Consider the following 26,724-nt stretch of genomic DNA (forward strand, 5'->3'; position numbering starts at 1 on the left):
TGGCGGCGCGCCGCCGCCGGCTTGGCCAGCGCGGGCTGGCCTCTCAGTGGCGAAAGCGACGGGGGCTGCGGGCATGGGCGATGGGGGCGCAGAGCGCGACCGGGGCCCTACACGCCGGGAGTCTCGCGGAGGGCGCGGCGCCGACAGCCGCGCCGCGGAAGAGTCGAGGGCTGATGCCGGCGGCCACAGCCCGGGGGAGACTGCCAGGACCTCTGCCTGTAGCCCCGCGGGCTCCAGGGAGAGCGGCGCGGACAGCGACGGGCAGCCGGGGGTTGGAGAGACAGATCACTGCCGCCGCATCCTGGTACGAGGTAAGTGCTCGCTTCCCTGGACCCCTGGACCCCTACCCTACCCTAACTGGGGTCTCCGACCTTCCCGCAGGCTCCACCTCCCAATCAATATATTAATTCCATCAGCCACCATTCAGCCATTCATTCAGTCAATATTATTTTGAGTGCCTATTGTGTGCTGGACATTGACGTGAGTGCCAAGGACAAAGCCGTGAACGGGGCCGAAGAGATCCCCCTTCCTCTACCGTACATTCGCAGCCGCTGGGGCCGGCCCCTCGGCGGCGGAGGCCGGGGCAGAGGGGGGCGTACGGGTCCCGGCATCTAGTGCTTCGCGGAAGGCGCGGAGAAACGCTTCGGGAGCTCACAAGAGGGGTCAGGACCGGGAGGGACCAGAGCCAGACACCGCCGCGCCCAGGAAAGGCCGGGGCTCCGCTCTGCGGCCGGGAAGCTTCTGCGCCTCCAGCGCAGCCTGGTTTCCCCGCGTCAGCGGCGCGCCGGCACCGGGAGGCACCAGGGAGGCACCGGGGAGGCAGAGGGACGCGGGGGAGGGCTCTCCCGGCGCCCGCCCGCCGGTGCTTCGCTCTGGCTTCCAACTTCCTCGCGGCGCCTGGGCCCAGCCGGCTGTCGGTGAGGCCTTCTTTCTGCCTGGCCTTTCGCGTCTCTCTCTTTCCCCCACCTTCCTTCTCTCCTGGCGGTTCTCTCCGCCGAGCTCGCCTTCTCAGCTCTCTCTCCGGCAAGCGCCTCTGGACTGCGCCCGAGTACCCGGCTCTCCCCGGCCTCCTCGCCGCGAGAACGGGGCTGGTCTGACCGCCTCACCCCGGCCCTCCCAGGCAGCCAGCCTCACGCGAAGCCCTTGGCTCAGCTTTCGCCAGATCTCGCCTCGCCCTGAAAAATGAAGAGAGGAAGCGGGTCCTGGGGTCTCGCACTCAGCCCTTTTCTAGGCCACGGCCAACGTATCCCAGAGCCCCGGACCCAGAGACCCACAGCCCAAAAGAGGCCACTCGTGTGTAACGGTTCCCGTGGCCTCCTTCCCCAACTCCCTCGCCCAGCTTCCTTCCGCTGCCTTTTCCCAGCCTCTTCTTTCTTAAACGTCTGTCCTGCCCGCTGCGTTCCTCTGGACTTTCCAGACCCAGCTCCTGGGGAAGGGGAACCAGCCGAACTCGAGGTCACTCCAGCTCCAGGACCCCGAATTTGTCTGATCCGAGCTGGGCTACTCACACTCAGAATGGGACGCTGTGGTCTGGTTCAACATAACCTCCACACAGCTGCTGGGTTTGGGAGGCTCTGGGAGTGGGGGACCCGGCTAGGGCAGAGCATGGAGGCAGCTCGGTGTGAAGTGGACTGATGACGGTCCTAGACATAGACTCAGGGAACCTGGTCTTGGGAAACACTCCTAGTATCAGATGTGGTCACCTAGAGACAGGGTGCCCGTGGCTACTCTGGGTGCAGGCTTGAGGTACAGGGCAAGGCATTGTGGGGGGGGGGGGGAGTAGTCCCCATCCAGCAGGTATTCCAGCAGGTGTGTGGACCTTTTGGGCACCTGGGATTAAATGAGATGCCATTTCGTAGACTGTGGGGTGTCCTGGGTGCAAGGTGATAGCAGCCAGCTTGGAGTTCCATTAAGGAAATCCTCAGGGCTTACATACATGGAGAAATCATCTGCTACACCCATGCTACTCGATTAAGGCCCTCAAGTGCCTGTGACACTGAGCAGCACCTCACACCCCATCTATGGGTGGGCATTTCCTTCTCCTGGACAATTGTGAGTTCTGTGGAGTGCAGGACACCCATGCTGGGAACAGTCCGCAGCCAGGCAGGGATAGACTTGTGTGCATGTTCAGAAGGTGTACTTTCATAAATGTACATACAGTGATGCTGTCCCATTTGTACAATATAGTGAAAATATAGCATAGAAGGTACTTATGCACCTAAAAAAAATCAAAAGGTATAAACAGGGCCCTCATAAATTCCTTTGTCCTTTCTCATTTAATAACAATGAGGTTATTATGGGCCTGAGATACTCGGGGTGTTATTTACCACTAATCCCTCCTAGCCAGGGTCACCTGCGTCACTTCAGGCCCCGCCAGGGCCCAGGGCAGAGGCTCTGACAAGTGAATGGCCCTGCATTGGTGAGAAGTCAACAATGCCTTAGCCCCAAGATTAATGTCCCTCCTGTATGCTCTAAGCAGAGAGTACATTTTGCTTTTGACCTCTGAGAACACATCCTAAGTATCTTTGGAGGAAATTTTTAAAGGTTTGCATCAAAAGCCTTCGGGATGCTGGTGGGGTGAGGATTCTGGGAAAGAGCCCCATTCTCTCTGGGTCATTGCCCTTCTTTCCACTTCCTTCCCATTCAGCGCTTGTTCCCCTAAGGGCCCCATCCCAAGGTAGCAGATCTTTTGGGAAGACCCATGGCCCAGAGAGTAAGAGGAATGCTTGGGCACTGGAATTAAGTGAAGTTGGTTTTGAATACTGGCCTTACAGCCATTTGAATTTGAACTAGGTTCCCCCCCACCCAGCCCATTCCCTCGTCTGTACTAAGAAACCCATAGCTCTTACCTTGAAGGACTGTGCGAAGGGTCAGAAGTGATGTCTGTACAACCACAAACACCCAGCAGAATCTTGGGAAATACTTCATTGAATGACAAAGGGGGAGCTCTGAGGTGACCCACAAACCACTTCTGGGAGTGGGGCTCCTTTCTCAGAGGCCTTCCCCAACTCTCCCCGCCGCCCCCACCCCCAATTGGGAACATGGTCTCCTTTGGGCCCTGGCCCAACACGGTGTGGAGGTGAGCAGCCAAGGGGTCAAGAACTGGCTGATGAAAAGAGGGTTCCGAACACCTTGCAGACCAAACTTGTGGCCCCCAGTCCTCTTCAGGGACTGCTGCTCAACCAATCACTCAAGCTTCTGACTGCCTCTGTGGAAATGCGGGTCAGGGAACCCGGGAGATGGACCTTGCTGCTGCCCCCACCTCAAAATGGAGGCTGCCTCATGCCACACGCTGCACAAATAAGGCCGCTGGGATGACAGGCGTGTGCACACAACGGAGCACCGCTCGCCCCGCCGAGGACGCAGCTGGGCTTCCCCAGGGAGCAAATGGCCAGGCAGGCCTCTCCACACCTCTGTGTGCAGGGCCCTCTGGCTGCTGAGGGGTAGAGATGGGGGATCCTTTTGTTTCATATTTGTTAAGGGCTCGCCAGCCAGGGGCAGGAGGCAGCGGGAAGGAGCTGGCCGCCTCCTTGCCGTGGCTTTAACTGCAGTGGTGGCGTGCGAGGGCAGTGCAAAGGCCTTTTTGGTGGACCCAGGATCTCCGCAACCACAAGAGGAAACTAGTTCAAATTCATACTTCCTCCAACCTCACAATCTCTGCTAGCACCAGAACACCCAGGTGCTCCCACAGGATATCCGGATCATTCCCAACTCGAATTCAACAATACGTCTGGATAGAGCCTGGAATGGCAGGCTGTCTGACAGCAACACCCAAACAATCAGTGTGGTGCCGGTCCCTATGTACCTGAAGTGGTCTCTTGGGCCTGCGGGTCTCAAAAACCTACTGGGGCTGCTCCCTCTGCCCCCAACTCTGTGCTGCCACCTTGGCCCAGATTGGGTAGGACTCGGAAACTGCTCTCAGAGCACTCTTTTGGCATACCAACTATGGCTCTCCCCACCTGGCCCAGAACCCCAACCTGTCTGAGAGCAGAAGTACAGGAAACTGCTGGACCCCTTGAACAGTGAATGTTGGGATCCCCTCCCAACACCACCACCAGCTAGCTGAACCTCTTTCAACTGGGAGCCCTCGGTGGCTGGGGACGTGTGAGGGTGGAAGAAGGCCAGGGACTCTGGGTTCTGCTGGACAATTCCCTCTGTGGATGTGAGCGTGGGGAAGGGGCCTGGCTCCTCTGAGAATCTGGGGACAGTACTGGACTGGCACTCCAGAAGCACACACGTTGGAACATTTACAGAGAGCAGGATGGTGGACACCCAGCAGGGTCCTGGTTGCCACAAATGCCTCTGAGGACTCCTGGCAATGTGCCACCGCTTCGGGGGAGTGGCCTGCAGAAACAGACTTCCGCTCCAGCAGCCCAGTCTGTACTAAGCTTGCATTGCGTCCCCTCGCTTTCTGCTGGGATTTACAGCAGCCGCCAGACCTAGAAAAGACTCGGCCCAGACTTTGCAGGCCTCGTTGCAGGTCGCAGCAACCCTAACAAAGGCACACAGGTGGGCATTTTGGCAACGGAGAAGGCAGGCGCGGTGCTGTGTAGGAATGAGCACCAGATTGAGAGCTTCTGCCCTCGGCAGACGGCAGGACCAGAGCTTCACTATCTGAGTTTGTTAATAGACGCAACAACCCAGGACCAGCGCCCCAGGCAGCGGCTGAAAAATTTAAGGGGTTCATTCATGCAGGGGACTGTACTTTGAGATTTTGGGGTTTAATTTTAATTTTTAATTGGGGGGGTCTGTGAGAGAATTTCATTTCTTCTTTATTTTCCTGAAATTGTTTTGTTCCATGTTTGTTATGTTTTTCCTTTTGCTTTGTTTACTTTTGGCTGAAGAGCACACATTCTCATCACTGGTCTGTGCCGGGCCCCATCATGTTGGTCTTTATTTTCCCTTTATGTACCTGCCCTCGTGCCCTACCCCCCACAACACGCAGGGACCAGACCAGCAATCCAATGCATCATCTTGTGTAGTGTGTCCGCGTGGAGTGTTTTCATTTTCAAGGAACTGTGCAGGGCATTCGGCGGCCCTTGTATTCTCATGCTGGTTCTGCCGCCCTGGGCGGATGCTCAGACTCGGTGGCTGTGGACCCGCTGCTGCCGAATCTCTCTCTCTCTCTCTCTCTCTCTCTCTCTCTCTCTCTCTCACACACACACACACACACACACACACACACACACACTTGCAGGACTGCAGCTTACAGGTGTGGCCCACAGGTGAACTGGTAAGCTGGGAGACTGAGTCTCTCGATTGTTGAGACAGTGAGTACTCAGGACTGGAGGGGACGATGGGCGACAGGTGTCCCTGTGCCTAAACCGGTAAACAAATTAGTCTTCACCCTCTGTGCACCACCTGTAGGGGGACAGGGGTCTAAGGGTTTTAATGCCTGGGCACCATTTCTTCAATTACCCTCTACTCCAGCCTGGGGCCTTAGTAACCCTAAGCTTCCTGCTCTGTTTGCCAAGTTTTCTTAATTCTTATTTTAAATGAGTGGGAGCATAGGAAGTATATGAATTTTGCCTTTTATTTCTTGTTTGCTTTACATAAAATAAAGATAGGCCTGGCTCTCCTTGGGAAGCCTGTAGCGGGCTACTTGCCAGTTTGCCTGGTGAGTTTACACCCCAGTTTGAGAAACTCAGAGAGGACACCAGCACGAGTGGGCCTGCCCAGGAGTCCCTAGGACTCAGCGTGGTCTGGGCTCCTGGTTTGCTCTTCCCCCCGAACCGGGAGGGAGGTTGGAGGGTCTCAAACGGAGCACCAGGGGGCATCCTGCGTGGCTGAAAGAGGTGGTAGCGTGGGGAAGAGATCTGGCCTACAAAGCCGAGGGGTGAGCGGTCCCAGAAGAGCTGCTGGCCAAGGTGGGGGTGGGGGCAGTTTTCGAGCGCAGCCACGGCGGGGAGGGGCGTGTAGTTGGGGGTGAGGTCGGTTATACGGCACACGAAGCCCCTTTAATCCTCTCTCCCAAGTTCTCCCCGCCCCCACCGCCTTGCCCTTTGTCTACTCGCTTGCTCTGGTTCGTTCCGCAAACATTAGCGGCTACTTACACGGAACCAGCTGCAGAAGCTGGCACTAAGCTGACCAACGCAGAGACTGACTCGTACTCGGGGACCTGCGGGGCTCCTGACCAGCCCCTCTGGCCAGAGCCGAGGGACCAGGGAGCCCTGTTTGGCACAAGTTCAAGGGGGGCCGGTGTCTGGAGCCCTGAACCATTGACGATGCGCGCGGACTGCATAGGTAATTGTCACCGCACCGGCCAATCTATGCAATCGCTCAGGTGTGTTCCCAGCACACAGTAGGCGTTCAGTAAATGCCTGTGGACTGGATGAAAGGAGGCAGCGCCAGCACCACTGAGGAGAAGGCCGCAGCGCCCTTCCCCGGGAAGGACGTCTGTTCTAAGATGACCTCCTTGTTGTTGACATCGAACCGTCGTTCCTGATCTGAAATGGGGGTGATGCCAGAACACAGAATAATCGTTAAAGTATGAAGTTTATGACGCCATATTTTTTGGAATTTTCTGCAATCCTCGGCTTTGGAAACCAATGAAATACAAATTCCGAATAACCTCAAATATTGTTCTGTTACTGGTAGCTGGAGCTCCAGGGGGAGAAGCCGCCGGAGCAGAAGGTCCGGGCGAGGCGCAGGGCGTCGAGGCCGGCAGCGAGTCCCCCAGCTCTCTGAGGCTGCTTAGTGTGTGGCTCCACCCGCAGAGCCAGCCAGCGCGGTGAGAGAAATAACCCGGTAAATCCATGTCTCTCCTCCGCGCCGAATTCGCACGCCCGCAGTCCTTCGCTGGAATTCAAAGTTACCGGGTAAATGAAAGCCAGGGTCTGTCCTGGATTTTGCTGTGCCCGCTGCCCGCCCCCCACCCGCGCACAAGCTGCAGCTGGGGACCCGAGATGGGCGGATGGAGGACACTTTGAAGGACCCAGCCCCTCGCAGAGCCACACTCACAGGTAGACAGAGGACTTAAAAGCAAAAAGTAGCCCCGGCTCGGGATGCTCGGTTGTTTGCAGCGTGTACCTTGCAGCAAAATGTTGCGGGTTCTATCCCTAGTCGGGGCACGTACGGGAGACGACCCCATCGACGTTTCTTTCTCTGTCTCTGTCTCTCTCCTCTCTTTTCTTCTCTCTCTCTGAAATCAGTAAACACATCCTCCAATGGGGACTTACAAAAACAAAAAACAAAAAACGGAAAAACGGAAAGTAAAACCCGAAGTGCTACCCAGCGGAAGAAGGCTCCTAGAAAAAGCACACCCCTCCCCCTTCCCAAGTTGCAGGTGCGTTCTGTTCTTCCAGGCATGTGCCATTTTAACACACAAACATTAGCAAAGGCGGGATCATTTTACATAACCCGTTTTGCAGTTTTACCTTTTTTTAAAAATGTAATCTGCAGGGGTCACCTTTTCGGGCTCAACCATTTCACATTGTTCTTTGGCTGAAGAAAGCCAAATTTTCCTCACCTCGCAGGGATGCTCCAGCTGTTTTGCCAAATGTAAACGTTGCAAAGCAAATCTGCACGGCACAGGCCTCGTGCACTTCTTCGAGTATTTCCAAGGAATAATTCCTGGCAGTGGAACTGCTGTTTGAAAATGTTTATGCACAAATTTTTTAAAATTAAAAACGTGTTTCCTTTCATTTTAAAATAGTAATTCATGTAATTCAAACATCAAAAAGTTGCTGTTAAGTAAGCAGTGAAAAAATCTCTCTCCCAGCACTGTCCCCCATCCTCAGGTTCCCAAGCTCAAAGGCAGACTTTTTAAAAATGCTTTCTAATAAGTCCTTCTACATAATTGTTATGCTTACGCAAGTCAGTGCAGCTGTAGTCTTTTCTCTTTTATTTTTAACTCATATAGTAACATCTCTATTTTTCCTGCACCTTACTGTTTTCACTTAGTACTGTATCTTGGGATGTAAGTGATCTCTTGCTCGTCTTTTTACAGATGCATAGCATTCCATCTGTAGGGCTGGCATGGACCATGGTGTATGTTACAGAACCGACACCCTTCGGGTAGACACGCAGCTTGTTCCTCATCTGTTGCTATTATATACAATGCTGCAGTGAATAAGCTTGTTCCTTGGTCATTTCCACCTGCATAGGTGTATCTTCCAGAGAAGTTCCTAAAAGTATCCAGGTCAAAGATTGTCTGTATTTGTAATTTGAAAGATAAAGCCCAGTTGCCCTCCATAGATGGCACACCTCACCCCCCACAAGCAGTGCTTGTCTCCAAATCTGGCCATCACAGTGTACACTTCATATCTTGATGGCTATTGTCAAATTGTTCTTCAAAAAAAGTTTAGCTTTTTATGCCCCCACCTTTGCCCTCTCCCCACATTGGACGTATATATAACCTTTGTCAATCTTATAGGCAATAAGTAGTATCCTGCTGGCATTTTAGTTTTTATTTCTTTGATTATTAATGAAGTTTTTATTTTATTTGTTTATAAATTATACTTTATTGTTTATGTTATTACAGTTGTCCCAATTTTTTCTCTTTATTTTCTTTTCATATTTATTGGCCAGCTGTATTTCTTCTGCTACCTATTGATTAATTTCCTTCAACCACTTTTAATTTTCAAATATCCCTTTCTTTATTGATTTGTAGAAACTCTGTATTATGAATAGTAGCTCACTGCTTTCAATATGTGTTGAAATTTTTTTGAGTTTATCATTTGTCTTATAATTATGTTTCAGATGTCTTTTGTTATCTGAAATATAAAGTAAATCTCTAATTACAAAACCAATCCATGCTATTTTGCTATATCATGTAGAAGTTGAAAGTTCTTTATTTTCTCCGTATAATATACTTCCATTCCCAATATGTAACCTCTCCAACTTTTCCTAGTAACTGAAAAAAATGAGTTATATGTTACAAAAGTGGGATTTTTTTTGCAAAGTGTATTTTGCTTTTTTTCACTTAATAAACATTTGTGGAACTCTTTCTACATAGAATCGCATTTTTTTAAAAAAAAAACACCTGCACAGTTCCATTATACAGATAGAATCTAATTTATTTAAACAGTTCCCTGTTGATAGATATGTAGCTTGGCTCTACTCTTTCACTATCACAAACAGCGCTTCAGTGAACATCTTTGCATCTTAATTTGAACAAATGGCTGTTAAAAGTCTCATTTATGAGACAGTCTGAAAAATGTGAGAACAGGCTTGACATTGTATACTAAGGAATTGTTGTTGACTTGGGATTTGTGATAATAGTATTGTGGTTGTTGGGATATGGAAGAAACAGTGTTTTCCTGAAATTATCATCATTGAGATCAGAAGATAGGTATATCAGGGCTCTCTAATGCTGTGTGTTTAAACTTTCTCAAAGTGTTTTAAACAAACATCGTTTTTCATATATCTTGTATGAATATAACGACAGGATAAATTTCTAGAAGTGAAAATTTGAAATCCAAGTATATATACTTAAAACTGTGATAGATACTTCTAAATGCCAAAAATGTACTAATTTATACTCTCAGCCATTGTGTATAAACGTGCTATTTCTCCACATCCTCCCATTCCAAGATATACTCTATCTCTTAGAGTAAAATCTTTCAAGTGAAAAAAATATTTTTATTAGCATTCCAAATTACTAGTGAGATTAAGCATATTTTCATATATTTATTCTTCATTTTTATTTTCTAGCCTGTGAATATTTTATTCATGAACTCTGTCATTTCTGTATTGGTTTGCTCATTTTTCTTTCTTACAGTTGTAAATACTATTTATATATTAAGGAAATTATCCCTTTTGCTGTGATTTTTGCAGATCTCTCTTTTTTAAAACTTAGCTATGAGTTGTTTTCTGAACTAAATTTAAACTATAATTACATCAAATGGTCATTTTTTTTTCAGTTCTTAATTAGAAAATTCTTCTCCAACCAAAGATAAATATATTATATTTAGATATCTTAAAAGTTTTGTTACAAAGTTATTTTTGTTAGTCTTTGCCACAAACCAAATAATAAAGAAGTACACAAAGTAAGAATGGAGAAACCTTCTCTCTCTGACCAGCTTCCACTCCCCAGAGAAAAGAGAAGAGAGAAGTGTTCATTCTGCCAGACTTGATCCTAAATAGGTATAAGCACACACACACAATTATGAGTTTTACTTTTTGTTCTTTGTAAAAATTGGTTTATACGCTTGCTGTTTTTGTGTAGCAGTATATAATGAACACCCGTTAAAGTCTCAATATGGAGATGCACCTCTTTCTCGTTAATGTCTACATAATAGCCAATTGTACAGTTATTTCATCAACATATTCCTGATGATAAACATCCAGCTTTTTCCTTTTTATTCTCTTACAAACTATTCTACAAACAGTGAGTCTGTCTTTATCAAAGTTTTATAATATTTCCCTGCAGTAGACATCTCTATAAAATTTCTAGGACAAATAATTTATGCATTTTAATTGAGCTAGGCATTGTGAAATTGCCCTCCCAAAGAACCTCATATTGTATTAAATTGAATTCTTACTAACAGACTTGAGAAAACCTATATTTCCCCTCACTCACATTTGCCAGCACAATTTTCCCAGCCTGATAGATGGAATATGGCATCTGCATATAAATTTTATCTCATTGCTCTTTTTTTCATTTTCTCTGATTCCTTCTGAGGTCCAATATTTTTATGTGTATTAGCTGCTTGCATTTTTCTTCTCTGAATACCCATCATATAATTTCCTTAGTTTTCCACTGGACTGCCTGGCTTTACTCAATGATCTATATATACTGCATGTGCACTAGAAATTAAGACTCTGTTACGCATGTATTATGAATATTTTATCCCAATCTGTCATTTGTCTCTTAACCATCTCTCATCCTGCAGATGCTTTTATTTCTAGGTACACAAAACTGTTATTGGCTTTCTTTTCAAAAAATGCTTTTAAGGTGTTTTTCAATTTTTTAAAACATTTTATTTATTTTTTAGAGAGGAAAAGGGAGGGAGAGAAACATCAATGTGCAAGAGAAACATTAATCGTTTGCCTCTCTTATGCCCCGAACTGGGAACCTGGCCCACAACCCAGGCACGTTCCCTGACTGGGAATCGAACCTGCAAACTTTCAGTACTCAAGCAAACACTCAATCCACTGAGCCACACCAGCCAGGGCTGCTTTCCAATTTTTAGAGCTTTATAGTTTACACTTAAAATTTTAATACATCTTGTCTTTATTTATTTTTGTATGCAGTGTGAGACAAATTACTTTATTTCAAATAATGAGCTAGTTGTCCAAAACCCACATCTTTAATTCTGTCTTTCCTCCAACTAATTTGAAATGTCATCTTTATAACATAACAATTTTAATTTATGCATGAATTTGGTTCATAACTCTTGTACAAGGATCGTACAATTTTAGTTACTTTAAATTTGTGATATATTTTGCTATGTGATAAGCAAGAATTTTCTCTTTATTCTTTAACATTTTTTCTTAAGCACCTTTCATTTTCAATGTTCCCAATAAACTTGGGAGTGAGTTTTTCATAAGGAATATTCATAATAATCATATTATACTTGCAGATTAAGGCTGGAAGGACCTTGCCACACGTTAAAAATCAGCACATTAACAGCTTGTCATGTGAAGGACTTTCTGGGTGCTAGGGGATGAAGTCAGGTAGGATTATGAGGGGGTCTCTTGGGAGAGGTCCCAGAAGGGAGTATTATTTTGATCCTGGAAGTCAGGAGCATTAACTATTATGAGGCAGGGGTCACCACCTCTCCCAGGCAAAAGTTCCTTGGACAGAATCACCCTCCCCAGTACCCCTAGGGCTCACCCTTCTCTGAGGAGAAGGAGAAGGTCAGCAAGTCTCAGAACTCATTCCATTTAGACTCATGCATTTCATCTTAACAACGTCCTACCTGCAAAGAGTCCCTGGAATTAAAGCTGTTCCTACTCCCTGGTGCTTCCCCCAAACTCTACCCAAGAAAGGAATGATTTTGAGAAAAAGTCTCTGTCACTAAAGATGGGCTAGATTTTGCTGCAGAGACAACCCAAAGTCTCAGAGATTGAATAAAAAATAATTGTATTTCTCACTCCATGGTAAGTCCATCACAAGTGAGTCCAGGGCTCATCTTGGTGCGCAGAAACCCAAGGTGATGAAGCTCCATCTCGGCACCTGCTTCAAGGACCATCACAGTAGGCAGAAGTGAGTGTGGCATGTTAAATTTTTTTTTCATTTATTAATTCTAGAGAGAAGCGAAGGGAGGGAGAAAGAGAGGGAGAGAATCATCAGTATAAGAAGAAAATATTGATTGGTTGCCTCTTGCATGCTCTGGGGGACTGAACCCGCAACCCAGACACGGGCCCTAACCTGGAACCAAACTGGTGACCTTTCAGTTTGCTGGATGACGCCCAAGCAACTGAGTCACACTGGTCAGGGCTAAACCAGCTTTTAAAGTGTTCACCTAAAAGTGCCCGCGTCCTTTCCTCTTGGCTAAAACAAGTCATGTGATTATATCTCATTTCCAAGGACAGAAAATTAGTACAACCCTACCATATGCCAGGAAGGAGTTAGAAACACTGGTGAACAGCATTCGTGATTTACCCACTGACTTGACTGTCACGAGTGGCCCTCTCTGACTATCCTAGCTAAAACAGCAAACACACCACACACAGAGATATGTATGCACATGCTCGTGCACAAACATACACACACACACACTATGGTTCTTCAGTTTTGGTTATTTGGTGAAGGTCAGTAGTGTCTCCTTATCTTGTTTTATTGTCTTCCCAGCGTTTATCATTGCCTTATGGATTAGTTTTTTAAACTGATTATCTGTTTTTCTCCACAATTCAAGATCTACAGGGACACAGACCTTGTTTATTTTGCTCATTTCTACATCCTCAGACCCTATAATAGTATTTGGCACATAGTAGGTGCTTATGAAATATATGTTGAATGGTTGAATATATATACTTATAAATTAAGTGGTATAGTACTACAAATGTTATTTAATAGCTTTCATTTAATGTCAGGGTTTTTTTTAAAGATTTTATTTATTTATTTTTAGAGAGGGAAGGAAGGGAGATAGAGAGAGAGAAACATCAATGTGCGGTTGCTGGGGGTCATGGCCTGCAACCCAGGCATGTGCCCTGACTGGGAATCAAACCTGCGACACTTTGGTTCGCAGCCCACGCTCAATCCACTGAGCTACGCCAGCCAGGGCTAATGTCAGTTCTTATAGATATTACCTCATTCTTTTTAGTTACATGGTGTTTTATAGTATGAATTGCCATAATTTGTTGAGCCATTTGCCTTGTGGGGAACATTGAGGATGCTTTCAGATTTTTAATATTTTGAGTGATGCTACAGCAGACATCCTTATACATACCTTGGAGCACATGAACCTGTGGTTTTCTCGAAAAGTACCTACTAAAATAAAATTGTCAGGGCAAAAGTTACGTGCATCTTTAATCTTGACAAATGCAGCCTTAAAAGTCATGATAATTTATGACTTTGAATGGGAGTGCAGATTTTCCTTCAATGCATCGCCACTTTATTCATCATCTTTTAATGCCTTCCCAATCTTGAAGGAGATAAATGATTTTCACTTTGTTGCTTGAACTTGTATTACCTGATTTCTGTGAAGCTGTGCTTATCTTCCCCCATGTTTATTGGGCATTTGGCATCTTTTTCTGTGAATGGCTAACACTTGAGTATTTTTTTCTACTACGCTATTTCCCTTTTTAAAAAAACATTTATGTGTAATTGCATTTTATATATTCTGAATATTATTTCTTTGCCTTTTTAAAAAAGTATTTTCTTCAATTCTGGTTTATTTGTTGTGGGGTTTTGTTTTGTATTTTACCTCAGTTTAGTGCTTTTGTCATATAAAGCCTTTTTAGCTTTAATAAAGTCAAATACATCCTTTGTTTTCCCTTTCCAGCTCCAGTTTTGTATCTTGCTGAGAAAGCTTTTCTATCAAGCTTAGGATTGTAAAATACTCCCCTATATTTCTTTTAGCGCCTTTATCATTTCATAGTCTATGATTTGCTCTCTAATTCATTTGAAACATTGTTATTTATGGTATGAGACAAGAATATAATTTAATTTTATTACAAACAGATAATTTATAGACATTAATCTACCTGACTCCATTTATTGACTAGATCAAATTTCCCCATTTAGAATGCTCTCTTGATCATAAGCTCTATCATTATACATACATGGGTCTAATTGTGTCATCTTGATTCCATTGTTTCCCAGTATCTAGCCATGGGAATACTATCTTCATCATTTCTGTTATATTCCCATGCCATTTATTTAATATGGTAGCATCATGCATTTTAAAGTTAAATACCTGCTTTAGCTTCATCCTAAGCACATAAAATCATAGCTTTACTTGTTTTTCTAGTAAACATTAAAGTAAGTGCTTAACCATTGAAATGAAATGACATTGCCATTTTAAATCATCTTACAAACCACAAGTAGAATGCAAAAAAACTTCAGGGAAACACTATGGCATTCTTTCCACTAATGGGTTTGTACATTTCTGTGACATCACCACATTCTAGCTTCATGGAGTGTTTTGTTGTTGTTGTTGTTTTATTTTAAAATAATTTCAGACTCACAGGATGGTCTTGTGTATTCATCACCAGCTTCTCCCAATGGTAACATCTTATATATCTATAATATATTATCAAACTCAGGAGCTTGACACTGGCACCATATAATTGACTAGTCTACAGACCTACAGATTTTATTTATTTTTGTCTACATTTATATTTTGCTTTTATATATAGTCCTATGACATTTTATCACATTTGTTGGTCCTTGTAACAACCCCCGCAATCCAGATACAGAACTGGTCGGTCTGTCGCTCTCAAGGCACTTCCTCACACCACCCCTTTACAGTCACGCCCTCCCCCCCAGTCCCTGGCAACCACGCATCTGTGCTCCGCCTCAGTAACTGTGTCGTTCTGATGATGTTATACAAATGAAATCAATCATACAGGACAAAATTTTGAGGACTGACTTTTTTTCACTTAGCTAATGACCTGGAGATTTGTCCCAATTGTCATGTCCATCAATGGTCATTCCTTTTGTTTGCTGGGTAGTGTCTCAGACTGTAGCTACACCACAGTTTGTTTAAGCCCTGAGCTAATGAAGGACATCTGGGTTTTATTCCATTTGGGTGCTATTGCAACTAAAGCTGCTACGAATATTCTTGCACAGGTTTGTTTGTTTTTTAAATTGTCTTTGATGTGAACCTAAGGTCTTGCTTCTCTAGGATAAATGCCCAGCAGTGTGATTGTGGGGTTCTATGGGAAGTATACGTTTAACTCTTTAAGAAACTGCCAGGTCGGCTTCTGGAGTGGCTGAACCATTTACATTCCTACCAGCAATGTCTGAGACATCCAGTTTCTCTGTATCATCACCAGCATTTGGCACTCTCAGTGTTCTTTATTCTACCTATCCTAATATGTTTCCTTTTTGATTTGTCTTTTCCTGATAGCTAGCAATGTTGAGTATCTTCTTATGTGCTTATCTGTATGGCATGTTTTGATATCTGGCGGGCAAGTCTGAGGCTGCCTTTCTTACATGGTCCTTGCCTCTGCTGACCCTGAGAGGAACAGCTGACCTTGGCTGCTCCTGGGGTAGGAATGCTCCTCTTAGCTCTTCCACGAGGAAGAAAGTGTGGAGGTGATAGTGGATGGTCTGACCTCAGTGGTTAGGAGCACAGGCTCCAAGCTTCTGGTAAGATTCTGGGGACTTACTGGGGAGAGGATGTGACGCTTTCAGCACCACACCCCCAAGACACTTTAAAAAAAATCAGTGTTTGGAGATGGAGTCACTTGGGGGTTGTGAGGACATTCTCAGGCTGGGTTCACAATTGGAAATAGTGGGATCTGAGCAAAGGGGACCCAGTCACAAGAGGGTCACAAACATTACCCCACCTTTCTGGAATGTAGAAAGAATTGGAGGGGGAAGATTGAGTCGTCTCAAAAGGCCCGTGGTTCCCACCACCACTCCAAGAGCAGGGCTCACATCTGTTTGTCCTGCTCTGCCCCGCATCCCTATGTGAGAACCGCACCGTGATGGGGGGAGGGCCACCTCTGAGAGGTGACTGTGTCCCCCACCCAGACTCTTCTTCTCCCGGAGGGTTGACTGTGAACGCGAAGGTGCTTGAGAAACTTTGAGATACAGAGCAGAACCTGTGTGAGCCAGACCCCATGACGACCTAAAGCGCCCCCTGGAGGAGTGAACAAGCCCTAGCAGGAGCCCGGAAGAACCAGTCTCAGATCCTAAGGCGAGGGATTTGGAAGAGATGTCTCAGGTTCACCCTGTAGGACAGGGATTCTCCAGGTAGGGTCTACAGTCTTGTGGCTCTCATGAAACCTCCCGACAGACACGCATCCCAAACGCAGGTGTCCTTTCCTGTGCCTTCCAGGGCAATAATGAACCCATCTAGAAGGTTCCATTTCCCCCTATGACCAAAGTCTTCTTCACTATAACCTATCAATTGAATCATTAAGGCTTAATAAAAGAGGGTACTCATGAAATAAAGTGAGGGTGTTTTCTAGAATATACTGAACAATGTTAGTGTAACCTCGGGTAAGTTACTTAAAATGTGTTTCTTTCTTTCCCTGTCTGTAAAATGAGGATAATAGTAGTTTCAACTTCAGTGAGACACCGGAAGGGTTAAAGTGCTTAAAACAGTGCCTGGCTCGGAGCAGGCATTGCAGAGGTGTCAACCATGACTACGTAAGGAGAACGGAGAACGTAAGTGGGGGCCACCACGCCGCCTACAGGTGGTCGGGGCTCCTGCAGTGGTGGCGAGTGTCTTGACCAGGGCTGCCTTGAGTTGGTTACGTTTTCCCACCGATGCTAACCTTCCTAAGTACTGGTAAATTTCTGCTAGTAGTGTAGCTTGATTATCATCGACATCACGTGTTGGGCGTGGCTTGATAAATTGTACAGAATACAATGCTGCATGTTTCCACACTCTAACTTTTGGCACAAAATTTTCTAATAACTAGATTTCAAGCCATCCATGTGTATGCTTCAAATATGGATCATCTTTGCCCCTATAGTGAAAGCTGATATGTAAATAAATAACAGCTCTGCCCCAAACACTGGACTTTTGCTGAACACACTCTTGCTGTTACCGAGTTATTTAAGTGGGACCATCTGGGGAATGTGGGCCGTGGGGTTCTTGGCTTCTCAAGTGGGCCCCAGAACACTGGCAACCCCGGGCATGAAGGGCCCGGGAGGGTGGCCCTGCTATTCAGAACTGGGTAAATGGGGAGCAGCAGCAGCCCCCTTCTGGAAGGCACCCCTGCTTGATGTAGTGGCAATGGTCCTTGGGCTCCTCCTGGGGATCCCATGTGCTCGACCTCACACCAGCTTGCCTCTCCTTGGGCCCTGGAGTGACTGTGCAGAGTGCTCGCCCATATGCGCACACGCAGGGCTTAGCACCTGGCTCAGGACATCTCCTCCAGGCAACCTTGCCCTACTGACCACACCCAATAGTATCCCATCTTTTCCTCTGCATTTGGAGACTTGGTATATCTCTTTCCAGGTGTTCCTTACTCTGCTGAGAGAACAGAACCCTGGCTGAGCCTGAATGAGTCGTTTCTGTGCAGACTGATGGTAGACCTGACATTTGTACTGAGGCCCATTCACATACATACACACATTAGATGCAACATATTGCATTGAGTGATTAAGGAAGCTAGGTCCAGAGAGGGTAAGCAACTTGTCAGAGGTCACACAGTCAGGCCCACGCTCAAGGAGTTCTCATGTAATTAAGTTGTTTGTTTGTGTCCTAACTCTTTAACTAGGGAACTCACCCGCCTCCTCTCATGGCCCCTGCAGATGCCAAAGGGACCATCCGGGAAATTGTCCTTCCCAAGGGCCTGGACCTGGACCGGCCGAAGCGGACCCGCACCTCCTTCACAGCTGAGCAGCTGTACCGCCTGGAAATGGAGTTCCAGCGCTGCCAGTACGTGGTGGGCCGGGAGCGCACTGAGCTGGCCCGCCAGCTGAACCTGTCGGAGACCCAAGTAAGAGGACATTCAGGCCATTCCAGCCCTGCCCTGGCCACCTGGGAACTCCTTGGGTGTGAAAACCAACTTTGGAGGAGTTCAGACATGCATTAGGGACAGGCATAAAGTTACAGGTAGCCAGAGAAAATAAACACAGTGCTGACAAGAAGAGAGTTGGTGCATGCTGACTTCCGGATGCATCAGGCAGTTTGGATGGAATGGGAGAAAGGCTAGAGAAACCTTGGGTTTTCTCACAAAGAGTGGCTTAGGTGGGTGTTGGCATGTGAGAGAAGCTTGCAGAAAGGGATGGCGAGGGGTTGGATTGGGCAAGAGATGAGACTTTATACCCCCAGGACCTTGTTTCCCCATCCTCGCCTTCTCCCACCCTCTGCCACCTTCCCTTCATCCCAGTGTGGCTCAGAACCTCCTGTTACAGAGAAGGGGTTTGAATAAACCCTTCACCCAAGAAGGGCTTAGCATTTTAACAATAGTATGCTTAACCCAAAGGAAAAGCTTTTGTAAACTGAGTACCTACTCTATGTGAATGGAGGCATTTCAAGCTGGCAATGGAGCTACATCGTGACTACAACAATGATAATAATACTTGGTATTTGTGCCAACAACTTTAGTTGTTGTTGTTGTTGTTGGGGTTTTTTTAACCAAGAATGTAAGGACTTATTAGGGAGGTGGCACCATGCCCACAGTCACAGGTAACTCATACTCAGAGACCTGGCTCCCCGATGGCTTCCAGGGGGTGGATTATGCAGGGAAAAATCCTTAGTTGTGGTGGCTAATCGAGTCAGTGTCCTGGTCCCTACTAACTGGCTGGTGCCCGGGATAGCGGGTAATTGATCGTTGCATCTAGTCCTGACATCAGCCGTGGAGTTGTTCTGTCCAGTTTGGCAAGGAGCTGTTCTGTTGCATTGGTTCACTTTCTTGGGTCTGGAGCTAAAACACAACTGAGGCCAAGATTTTTGTTTAGTTTAATTGAAAACTCTGTCTCAGTGGTCAGTAGACCTAGGATCTTGTTCCTAAGACTAGTGATTATTGGCCAAACCTCACTGTCCCGAGAACTTAATGATTAGACAAGGAAGAGGGAGGTGGGTGAGTCAGGGCACTAGGTGAGGCCAGTTTGAGTCAAGAAAAAAATCAAAATAAAAGCCCAGATTAAAGAAAATAAGGTGTCTTCTCGGTTATAATTCTGTGTATGTCGATGACTAATCCCTTCCAACAACCCCTTGATATAGCTACCAGTATTATCCCATTTTACAGATGAGGAAAGATTATACCCAGGGTCATACAACCAAGAAGTTCCAGAGCTGGGATTTGGAGAAGCAGGCCAGTATCTTCATGCTGCCTGTGAACTAGGCGGTCAGCCTGGGGTTTGTCCAAGGGTGACTCAGAGACCCTTCATCAGCTACAGCTCTAGTCGTTTAACCCCGTGTATGAGGGGGATCAGTCAACAGATGTATTGCAAGCAAAGCCCAAACAGGGTTTGTAAGGAGAAGAGAGGCAAGAGAGGAGCAGGGAAGCCATGTGTGCTTCCAGGGGAAGGACTTAGGAGGGGTGAGGCTTCTCCCTGAACTGCCAGCCACTGTGTTCTGGCACTCTGTGTGCTGCAGCCAGGTGGGGATGGCACCCCTCCCTCCTCGGAATTCCTCCAGCTCCTCCAGTCTCACCGACAGAGTGCTGTCCAGCGCACCCCTCGTGATGGGGCAGTCAGGTGCACCTGGATTTTCTCACCCTCCTGGGGTAAACCCCAAGTAGGGCAGAGAGAGAGGTGGGGAGGGGTGAGAAGAAGAGGCGGGTAAGGCAGGGAGGATGGGACCTGATGTCCTGCAGGCCCAGGTTGACCCTCCCCACCTGGACCTGTTTTCCTCCAGATGCCTCTGTAGAGTCCCAAACAACCCAGCAGAGGGCCCACGGCAGCTGGGCCATCCCTCCAGCTGGGCTCAGCCTGGGGCTAGAAAGCCGGGCTGTGCTCACGGAGGAAGCTGCAGTGGCTGGACCAGGCACGAGCTCCTGGTGGACGGCAGGGAGACAGTTTCAGATCCCGAAGTCTAGGCACAGAGTCAGCCCTCAACACCTGCCCACCTTCTTCATCCTGACTACCCTCTGCCTCACCTAATTTTGCTCCAAACTCTCTCCTGAGACTTTGCTCTCCAAGCACACCTCAGATGCCCAGGTCAGCAGCTCCTTCTCAGTCCTCATCCTCCCCTTGCCCTGCCCCCATACACCTACATTTACCTGCCTTTGAAGGTCAAAGCCAAGCCCCTCTTCTAGGAAGCCTCCCCTCCTCCCAAGTAAACTTTATCACATGGCTTGAACTACAGTGTGTGTGTGTGTGGGGGGGGGGTTGTTGTGTGTGGTGTGGTGGGCACCAGCCAGTGTACACTTCCCAAGGACAAGAACGTGCTCAGAGGCCGTGTCTCTCCAGACCCCCTTGAAGAGCCCAGCACAGAGCTGGGCACACAGTGAGTCCTCAAGGAGTCCTCACCTTATTGATTTTTGCTTACCACCCTCCTGTCTCCTCTCAACCCCAGAATTTTGTGGATAATATAAAGTACAGCTAACATTTATTGAGAGCTTCCTGTGTACCAGACACTGTTCTGAGTGCTTGACATATTCTAACTCCTTTAGTCCTCACCACAAGCTTGTGGGGCAGGAGTGAAGTTTCTCTTCTGACACCGCTTCTCATGCCAAATGTGTGGTGCTTTCCAACACCAACAGCAACCAACTCTCCAGCACCAACTGGGTGTCCAACCTTTCAGTTCCATTTAATTCTTACACTGATCCCTGGAGGTGGTGGCACAGACCCCACAGGATAAAGGCTCAGTCTCACAGGACAGTCCCATGTCAGATGGCAGTCACAAGTCCCAGGGGCCTTCTTTAAAGAGGAAGAAACTGAAGCACAAAGAAATTAAATGTAGGCACACTTATTAGCTTATCTAATTTTTATTAAAAATGGCCTTAGATAATATTGTTCCCATTTCAGGACATTGAACTTCAGAGAGGTTAGTTAATTTACCCAAGGTTATATAGTGAGAATTCTGTGGAATTCTCAGTATATTCACCCATACCTTTGTTCAAAAATATTATTAAAGCCCTGGCCAGGTTGCTGAGTTGGTTGGAGCATTGTCCTGTATGCCAAAAGGTTGTGGGTTCAATTCCTGGCCAGGCCACATGCCTAGGTTGCGGGTTTGATCCCCAGGAGGGGAGGCAGCTGATCAATGCCTCTCTCTCTCCTCTCGCCCTCTAAAATCAATAAAACATATCCTCGGTGAGAATTTAAATAAATAAGTAAATAAATAAATAAATATTATTGACTCTGTACCAGATACTGTTCTAGGCACTAAGGATACTGCAGAGAACAAAACAGACTATGAACCTGCCTTTGCATAGTTTATATTCTACATGAGAAAGACAAACAGCATTTAAAAGTGATGAGTGCTATTAAATAACAAAAATTAAACGGAGTAAAACTTAAAAATCTTTTTGGCTTTATAGAATGATTCATGCATTGGGCAGCATCCCCTCTGGCAAGCAGAAGGAGCTCTCAGGAGCTGTGCAAAGTGGAAGGTTTTCGTAGGCTGGAGGGGACTGTTTCAGGCTTAGGCGAGCAGCCTGCCTTTGGGGAACAGAAGGAGGCTGTCCAGTGTATTATCTCATTAGCACTGACCAGGAAATTCCAGACTGACTGATTAAGATTATGTTCCTGGGAAAGAATGAAATTGCAGTTAGGTTAGGTATTGAGTCTCATTTTGGTGATGTGGGCTTAGCACAAGTGACTCCATTTTGGGCCTGTTGTCTGTTTTTTAACAGTGCTATGAGGGAGATAAAACATGACATGATAGAGACTAGAAGGAAACCCTTTATTAGGGCGGCCAGGAAAAGCCTCTTGAGGAAATGACATTGAGCTGAGATGTGAATGATAGGGAAGAGACAGACAGCTAGGTGAGGAGCCAGAAGAAGAGAAGTCAAGACTTAGGTGAACTGAAGGTCTGATGGTGGGAACTGGAATAGAATGTTTTAGAAGTGTCAGAAGGCCAGTGTGGCTAGAGTTGGAGGGGAATAGAGCAGGTAGGTGGGACAGATCATGTCATACTTAGAGGCGGTGAGGTGTTGAATGAAGAGTGGCATGAGAAGATTGGCAGTTTCAGAGGTCACTCTGGCTGCCGCTGGAGAATGGGAACAAGAGTGGTCCAGTTAGGACCTACTGTATGTTGTCTTAAAAGGAGTGGTGGTAGAGGGGAGGAGCGAACTGCTCTGAGATGTGCTCTCATTGCAGACAGGACCTGCTCATGGATTCTGTGCACAGGACAAGGGAAAGGGAAGTGGTTTGGGCTTGAATAACTGAGTGAATGCTGAGAAATGGTCAATGATGCTACTTGACAAGTTGAGAAAGTTGGAAACGAACAGGACAGTGGGAGAGGAAGCTAGAGTTTTGTTTTAGATCACTTAAGTTTGAAACCCAAGTGGAGCTGTGTGGAAACTGGATCAGCTTTTTCTCTGGGGGCTGGCTGGTTTTTCTCTGACTTACCTGAGGGATCTTAGTCAGGGCTCTTTGGGAGAAAAGAGATTTCTTCAAGTGTGCTCAGATAAGGGGTGGACTCCCAAGGGATAAAAGAGGAGGCACAGTCATCTGGGAATCCGCAAACAGGGACCACGGTACAACCAGGTCTGGTGGAGACTGGAAGCCAAAGGTCACTGTGGACCCAAGACGTGAGCTCCAGGTGCTCTCAGACCTCCTCTCTGCTGCGCCACTGAATACACGGCCCAACTGCTCTCCAAGTGCCTGCTTCTCTCTGGGCCTGTTCCTTTCTCTTCTCTTCTCTTCCTGCTGCCAACCAGGATCTCGACCCTCTCCCCTGGATACCGGGATGGCTCAGGAGTGGTCCTAATTCAAGCAGAGAAAACACAGGGCTTTCTCAGGACTCATTCAAATTTCTAGTCTCTTCCTTAACTTCTTTGTACCCAATCAACTTGAGTTGTCTTTAGATGAGAAGCCTATGTACGAGAGAGGGCGAGCGGAACAGTGAAGCCCTTTCCTCCCCTCCCCACCACCCGTGGAGTCTGCAGGCTGAAGGGGCCTTCTGATGTGGGAACAGTGAACACGACAGAGCGCAGCTGGTTTCCACCCTTGGCCTTGGCCCGAACCCGAGGCTGTGTAGTGAAGGAAGGCCCTGGAGAGCTGGAGGTGGTCTCACAGGGATCTCTCTTGGAAGCACCAAAAGAACTCTCCACCCGTCCCCATACCCCTGGGTGCATGTGCTGAAAGCACCTCTCCTGTCAGGGAATAGGAAAGGTCCCACGTAGTCCAGCTCCCCTTGTGTTTAGACACCCCCAACACACTTTGTCACAATACTTTGTTTTCAAGGAGAACGTTTGGTGTTTGATTAAAGCAGTGTTTCCCAAGGGTATAGTCTGCAAACCACCTATATGTAGGACCCCTTAGATTCGCATTAAAATATAGACTCCTGGCTCAGATTCCACTCAGCCCACAGGTTTCAAGTCAGACTGTCTAGGGAAGGCCAACACCTTACATATTTTTCAGCTGATGTGGTCATCATGCTGCTTTAAAGACATCAGCGTCTGCAGGCACTAGGCTAAGTCCATATTATTAGCTCAGTGATCATCACAGCAAACATGAGGAGGCATTATTATGGTCTCCAGTTTACAAATGGGAAAACCAAGGCACAGAGAGTTTAAGTAACTTGCCCCATGTCATCTAGCTAATTAAGGGAAGAACCAGAATTGAATCCAGACTGTCCGACCTCAGGGTCTTCTTCACTACATCATTTGCTACTCTACCAAAATCATAGCACTTGCTGGCCTGTCCATCTCTCCCACTGCTGGTGTCTGAGACCCAAGTGGGTAGAGGAGGAGTTTTGTTTATTCTGGCCATCTCAGCACCTGGCAATGCTGGCATGTACTGGGTGCTTGCTATTTATGTGTTGTGTGAATGAATGACCAAGTGCCAGGGTCAGGGCAGGAAGCAAGAAAAGCAGATGTGGCTGTGGAGAGAAGGCTGGCTGCAGGATCTCCCTCATTTGGCTGGCCCAAGGAATGTTTTCAGGACCAGGGACCAGGTGTCAGACTAAGGACAAACTGCCAAGTTCCAACACTGACATGATCACCACTTAGTTTGGATAAGAGTGGCCCTGGCTCTCCTCATCCCTGTGCCCATCACCTCTGCCCCAGGTGGCTTCTCCCAGAATAGCACAATAGGTGATACTTTCCTGGTCTGAGATAGGAAAACCAGGGCCACTCTGATATACAGGTACTGTTCATCTCAGATTAAGTATGTGCCCACAGTCACAGGAAGCAGTCTCTTAAATATTAACATCATTTCCAAATAAATAATGAGTCTTGGAATTTAACAATGACTGTGCATGAGCCTGAAGAAGGTGATGGATCATCTTCCAGAAAATGCTTCCCCAGTCTTGGCAGCCAAGTGGAAACCACAACCCCTCCCCTGGAGTGCAGCCATGGGGCACAGTGTCGTAGCACAAGGGATCAGGGATGAAGTCACCAAGCATTCAGTGATCTGCAGATGAACCAGGAGAGGGAGGAGACAAGATGGCAGCCCCCAGGGAGAGCACAGCGGGCAGGAGAAGACAAGGGGAAGGCCACACACACCCAAAAAGTGCATTGTCCTTCGGGATAGGATCTGTGCCTCCTGGAAGAGTGCACCTGAATTGAGCAGGTCCGAGTCAGGGCCGGCCAGGAGCCACAGCCTTGCTGTTTCCTCTGGCTCCCAGCCCTGCAAATGTCCAGCTCTGGATGCGAGACACAGAGAGCTTCAGCCAGCAGTTCTCTCATCTTGGGATCACCTCGTGAGTTTTAATGCTCCTGGTGTCAGGGTCCCAGCCACCCCCCTGCTGAGTGGACTGGTCTGAGGTCAGGAGTGAGTTAGGCCCCCCAGGGGGCTCTCCCAGGCACAGCTGGAATGTAGAGGCACAGCTGGAATGTAGAGGCACAGCTGGAGAGATGCTGTCCCAGTCCAGGGGAGAGGGGCAAGGGGAGTGAGGAGGGCCTGTGCTGGGGCGTGGGGAGGGGACTGTGGGAGCTCCACACAGGTTTCTGCGTGGGTAGCTGGAGGTGCCCCTCATGGAAAAAGGAGGGTGGCGGAGGCCCCTGTGCGGGGGAGTGGATCTGAGCTGGATGGGAGCCCAAGGGGTTTAACAGGCAGCTGGACAGTGGCCTGGATCTCGAGTTGGGAATTACCAGCACATAAGTGGTGGCTGAAACCCTGAACCTGCTTGAGTGGAAGATACGATGAGCCAAGAAGGAAACTTCGTTTGTGCCCTCCCAACTCCACCCTCCATCTGCCAATTCATTCCACCATCCTAGATCAGAGTCAGCAGTGAAGGGGGTCCATGATTTGGGGGGCCAGGGTCTCTTATCAGTTGACCTAGAGCACGCTGGTTGGGGGAGAACTTAATGACAATATGAATGCTCTTTTTCCCCCTCTCACCCCACCCTTGATCCCCACTCTGCACACCCGTGCACTTCCATGCCGCTCCTCTCCTTTTCTCCTCCCCCCTGCCCACTCTGCTTTGCTTTGCCTGTCCCCTCTGCCTTCCTGATGCCCTGGCCCCGACTCTGCCAAGGTAAAGGTCTGGTTCCAGAATCGCCGCACCAAACAGAAGAAAGACCAGAGCAGAGACCTGGAGAAGCGGGCATCCTCCTCCGCGTCTGAAGCCTTCGCCACTTCCAACGTCCTGCGGCTGCTGGAGCAGGGCCGACTGCTGTCTGTGCCCAGGGCCCCCAGCCTCCTGGCCCTGACACCTGGCCTGTCGTCAGGCCTGACTGCCGGCCACAGGGGCACCTCCTTGGGTGACCCCAGGAACTCCTCCCCACTCGTCACCCCACTGACCTTGGTGTCCGCGTCACCTCCGCTGCCGCCCCCTCCTCCAGGGCTCTGCTTCTCCACTGCACCACTCCTGGACCTGCCCTCGGGCTATGAACTGAGCTCCTCGGCCTTCGAGCCCTACAGCCGGAGCTACAGCAGGCTAGAACGGAGAGTGGGCAGCCCTGGTGGCACCAAGAAAGCAAACGCTTGAGCCTGCACCCCCATGTGACACTTTGTCCCCAAGCACAGCACCACCCTCGCCTCACAACCGGACCTAGTGGAGGTGGGCAGCCACATGACCTGCCCCACCTGCCCCCCAGCTCAGAGACTCTCTAGACCAGGACCATGCAGTGCTGGTCCCAAAGTTTGTGTGTGACAGTGTGGTGTGTGTGTGTGTGTGCCCCTCACTGAAATAAAAGGAAAACAATGATGAAGGGAAATGGAGTCCCCACAGCACCACCACTGCCCCTCCACACCCTTGGTCCCTCTCCTCTCTGGGAAAGAACATGGGCTGAGGCCAGGGGTAGGTCTCACCAGAGGGGGTGGAAACTGAGGCAGTATTCACAGTGGGGGAGGGTGGGGATTGGGGTACCTGGCTCCCACTCCCAATTAGAACTTCCACCCTGAATTCGCAAGCCCATGATAGCACTATCATGCTTTTGTGGGTTAGGCATTGTCCTTTGCAAGCTCTTTTTTCAAATATAAAAATACCTGAAGTGGGAGATGCTAAGTCCTTCAAGAGAGTGGATCCGGAGAACCTGAGACAGGGCATCAAAGACAAACCCAGGTTGGGCCCATCTGCTTCAGAAGGCCCGACCACCACAGACACAGCAATATGAAGCACTTAAAATTTTTTTCCCTCAAATAAGAAACTT

At 47.9% G+C, this 26,724-nt stretch overlaps 1 protein-coding gene across 2 annotated transcripts; it reads left to right on the top strand.

Moving 5' to 3' along the window:
* VAX2 (ventral anterior homeobox 2) lies at window positions 1-26,264 on the top strand. 2 transcript variants are annotated; one of them, XM_045828315.1, is made up of 3 exons: window positions 1-311; window positions 17,791-18,012; window positions 25,608-26,264. In XM_045828315.1, exons 1-3 carry the CDS (start codon window positions 81-83, stop codon window positions 26,058-26,060), a joined length of 906 nt encoding a protein of 301 aa, XP_045684271.1. In that variant the 5' UTR covers window positions 1-80; the 3' UTR covers window positions 26,061-26,264. The 2 variants fall into 2 exon arrangements, with proteins under 2 accessions (XP_045684271.1, XP_045684272.1); XM_045828316.1 differs by having other exon boundaries at window positions 17,825-18,012.
* The last annotated feature ends 460 nt before the right edge of the window (window positions 26,265-26,724 follow it).

This window comes from Phyllostomus hastatus, unplaced genomic scaffold, assembly GCF_019186645.2.
Source record: "Phyllostomus hastatus isolate PE091 unplaced genomic scaffold, TTU_PhHast_1.1 phas_scaffold_78, whole genome shotgun sequence".
Taxonomy (NCBI): domain Eukaryota; kingdom Metazoa; phylum Chordata; class Mammalia; order Chiroptera; family Phyllostomidae; genus Phyllostomus; species Phyllostomus hastatus.